The sequence below is a fragment of the Podarcis muralis genome, chromosome 8 (genome assembly GCF_964188315.1).
Source record: "Podarcis muralis chromosome 8, rPodMur119.hap1.1, whole genome shotgun sequence".
NCBI lineage: Eukaryota > Metazoa > Chordata > Lepidosauria > Squamata > Lacertidae > Podarcis > Podarcis muralis.
Genome location: NC_135662.1, coordinates 670,869 through 673,356, shown reverse-complemented (window position 1 = coordinate 673,356; position 2,488 = coordinate 670,869). Strand labels below are relative to the sequence as shown.

The window sequence follows — 2,488 nt, the reverse complement described above, 5'->3', positions numbered from 1 at the left end:
TTTCTTTGGAAGAATATTTAATTCTCTGGCATGTAAAAAAGAAGCAACCCTGTACAAAAAGGCTTAGTGCAAAGCACCGCAGGCAATGCAACACAGGCCTGCATCTAGCTGCGCGTTCCTCTCCCACAGAGAGCGGCTCAGTTCAGGGAGGAAGGGGGAGATTCTTGGCCACATCCAGCGGGCGCCACCTGAGAAAAGGGCAGAGGAGGAGGAGGCGTCTTCCGCCGCTCTGCGCCCCCCACCCCCACTGCAGCCGGGAGGGGGCTCACTTGCCCAGCAGAGCAGTGACCTCGCGCAGATGCTCCCGCACCACCTGGTCCAGCACGGCGTAGACGTCCTTGCAGGCCTTGCTGGCGGCTTCCATGATGCGCTCCAGGTGGTCCTCGTGCAGCCGGGCGTTCATCTCCAGCAGCGCAATCTGCTCCGACTTGGGCAGCAGCGCCAGGGCCATCTGGGGGCCGCCGGCCGCCTCCTCCACGTAGTTCAGGTCGGCCAGGGGCGTGTCCTCCAGGAAGCCGGCCGAGATGGCGCAGACGTAGTCCCGCATGGGGATGCCGGCGTCAATGACCGCCAGGGTGGCCGCGTTCACCGAGGCGCAGTAGTTGCCGCCGTCCGCCTGCAGGATCTGGAAGGCGCAGGAAAGGCTTCCTCAGGACCCGGCGGAAGGAGCCCCTCCCCACCCAAGGCCCCCAGCCAGAGCCAGGCCCTCAGGCACCCAGCACGCCCGGGGAAAGGGCACCCACTGCGCACAGCTACGTCTTGTGGGGGGAGCGGGGAAAGCGGCAAGGAGGCGTCAAGGGGTAATGGACTTTGCAAAGCTGGGGTCACTGGATCAAGCTCGCCCCTCTTCTTGAATTAATTAAACTGAGTAATTTTCATTGGATTTTGAATCAAAGTTCAATTAATTGTTACTGTTTTGAATTTTAGGATGTTATTTCCCTTAGCGGCTTGTGCAAACTGCTATTCTGAATTATGCTTTTTATAGAGTGATGGTGATGATAATAATTTATTTGCAGGGAGGTAGCCATGTTGGTCTGCCGTAGTCGAAACAAAATTTAAAAATTCCTTCCAGTAGCACCTTAGAGACCAAGAAGTGTGCATGCACACGAAACCTCAGACCAATAACAAACTTAGTTGGTCTCTAAGGGGCTACTGGAATTTTAATAATTTATTTATTATATGCCACCCATCTGACAGGGTTGATATTATATTATTAGATTGTTATTATTATTCTATTTCTTATATGCCCCTCATCCGACTGGGTTGCCCCAGCCCCTCTGAACGACTTCATACAAATGGGAAGGATGAGTCCTACCTAATTAATTAGGGTGGGGGGCGCTGGGATGGATTTGTGGGACCAAGCCCCCCCCCCCCCCAAGTTTGCTGCTCTCTTAGAGGATGCTGGAGGGGGGTTGCACCATCCCCCCCAGTCTCCCGGGGGGGGGGCTTCCAGCCACGGGACCGCCGCCCCCCGGTCCCACCTGCACGTAGATGTCGATCTGCGAGCGCGGGTAGAGCTGGGTTAGGATGGCGGCGTCGAAGGTCTGCTTGAGCTGCAGGCTCATCTCGCCCGCCTGCCGGTCGCCGTGGGGCCGCCGCTTGCGCTCGCCGGTGCTGAAGGTGGCCAGGCTGAACTGGCAGTTGAGCAGCGCCTGGTCGGGCAGCGCTTTGCCGCGGGAGCCGCGCATCTGCGGGAGGAAGGAGAAGGAGGAGGAGAGGAGAGCCCTGCGCCCTCGGGCCCCGCCATCCCGCCATCCCGCCCCGGCCCTCCGCCCGCCCGCCCGGCCTGCCTACCTCGTGGGGCCCGTAGACGACGGCCAGCGCCTTGGTGTTGCCCTGCTCCAGGTAGGCCGAGCCGTCGGCCTGCGCGAAGACGCCCAGCCGGGCGCGGATCTGGCGCAGCTCCCCGGCGCGCCGCCCGTCCACGCGGTAGCCCTGCTCCGACAGCAGCTCCAGCCCCGCCATGAGGAGGCAGCCGGAGAAGGAGGAGGAGGAGGAGGAAGCCCGGCCCCGCTCCGCCCCCTCGCCGCCTCCCTCGCCACGCGGGGCGCAAGCGGCTCCCGAGGGTTGCGCGCCCCCCAACAAGCCGGGAAGTGGGGATCGGGGATTGACCCGGCCAGGAAAGGGGGTGGCCGCCGGCGCCCGAAGTTTCTGCAGGGCGCCCCCCGTCGGGGCGGGGGCACGAACCGCCTTTCAGGGCATCAACTCTCTCGGCCCGTCGGGGGGGAGCGTTGAAGGGGCGCCTGGAGCCTCCCGGTCCCGCTCGGGTTCGCAGGAGGGAGCGGGGATGGGGGTCTCGCGTCCCGGGACGGCAGTTGCACGACTGTTCGACTGGGGGTGAGGCGCCCCCCCCCCCGCCTCGCCAGCGCCCCCTTCCCTTCCCTGCCCGAACCCGTCCAACGAGTCAGGCGGGGCGCCGAGCCGGCCCCTCCCGCGGCAGGAGGAGCTTCCCGAGCGGAGCTCTCGGCCAGGGGCGCGCCGTCGAGCC

At 63.5% G+C, this 2,488-nt stretch overlaps 1 protein-coding gene across 1 annotated transcript; it reads right to left on the bottom strand.

Annotated features, from left to right (window-relative positions):
* On the bottom strand, positions 1-2,072 carry EXOSC4 (exosome component 4). The gene is made up of 3 exons (XM_028735908.2): positions 1,795-2,072; positions 1,482-1,688; positions 1-625 (listed from the first exon to the last, which is right to left on the bottom strand). Exons 1-3 carry the CDS (start codon positions 1,963-1,965, stop codon positions 266-268), a joined length of 738 nt encoding a protein of 245 aa, XP_028591741.1. The 5' UTR covers positions 1,966-2,072; the 3' UTR covers positions 1-265.
* Between the last annotated feature and the right edge of the window lie 416 nt (positions 2,073-2,488).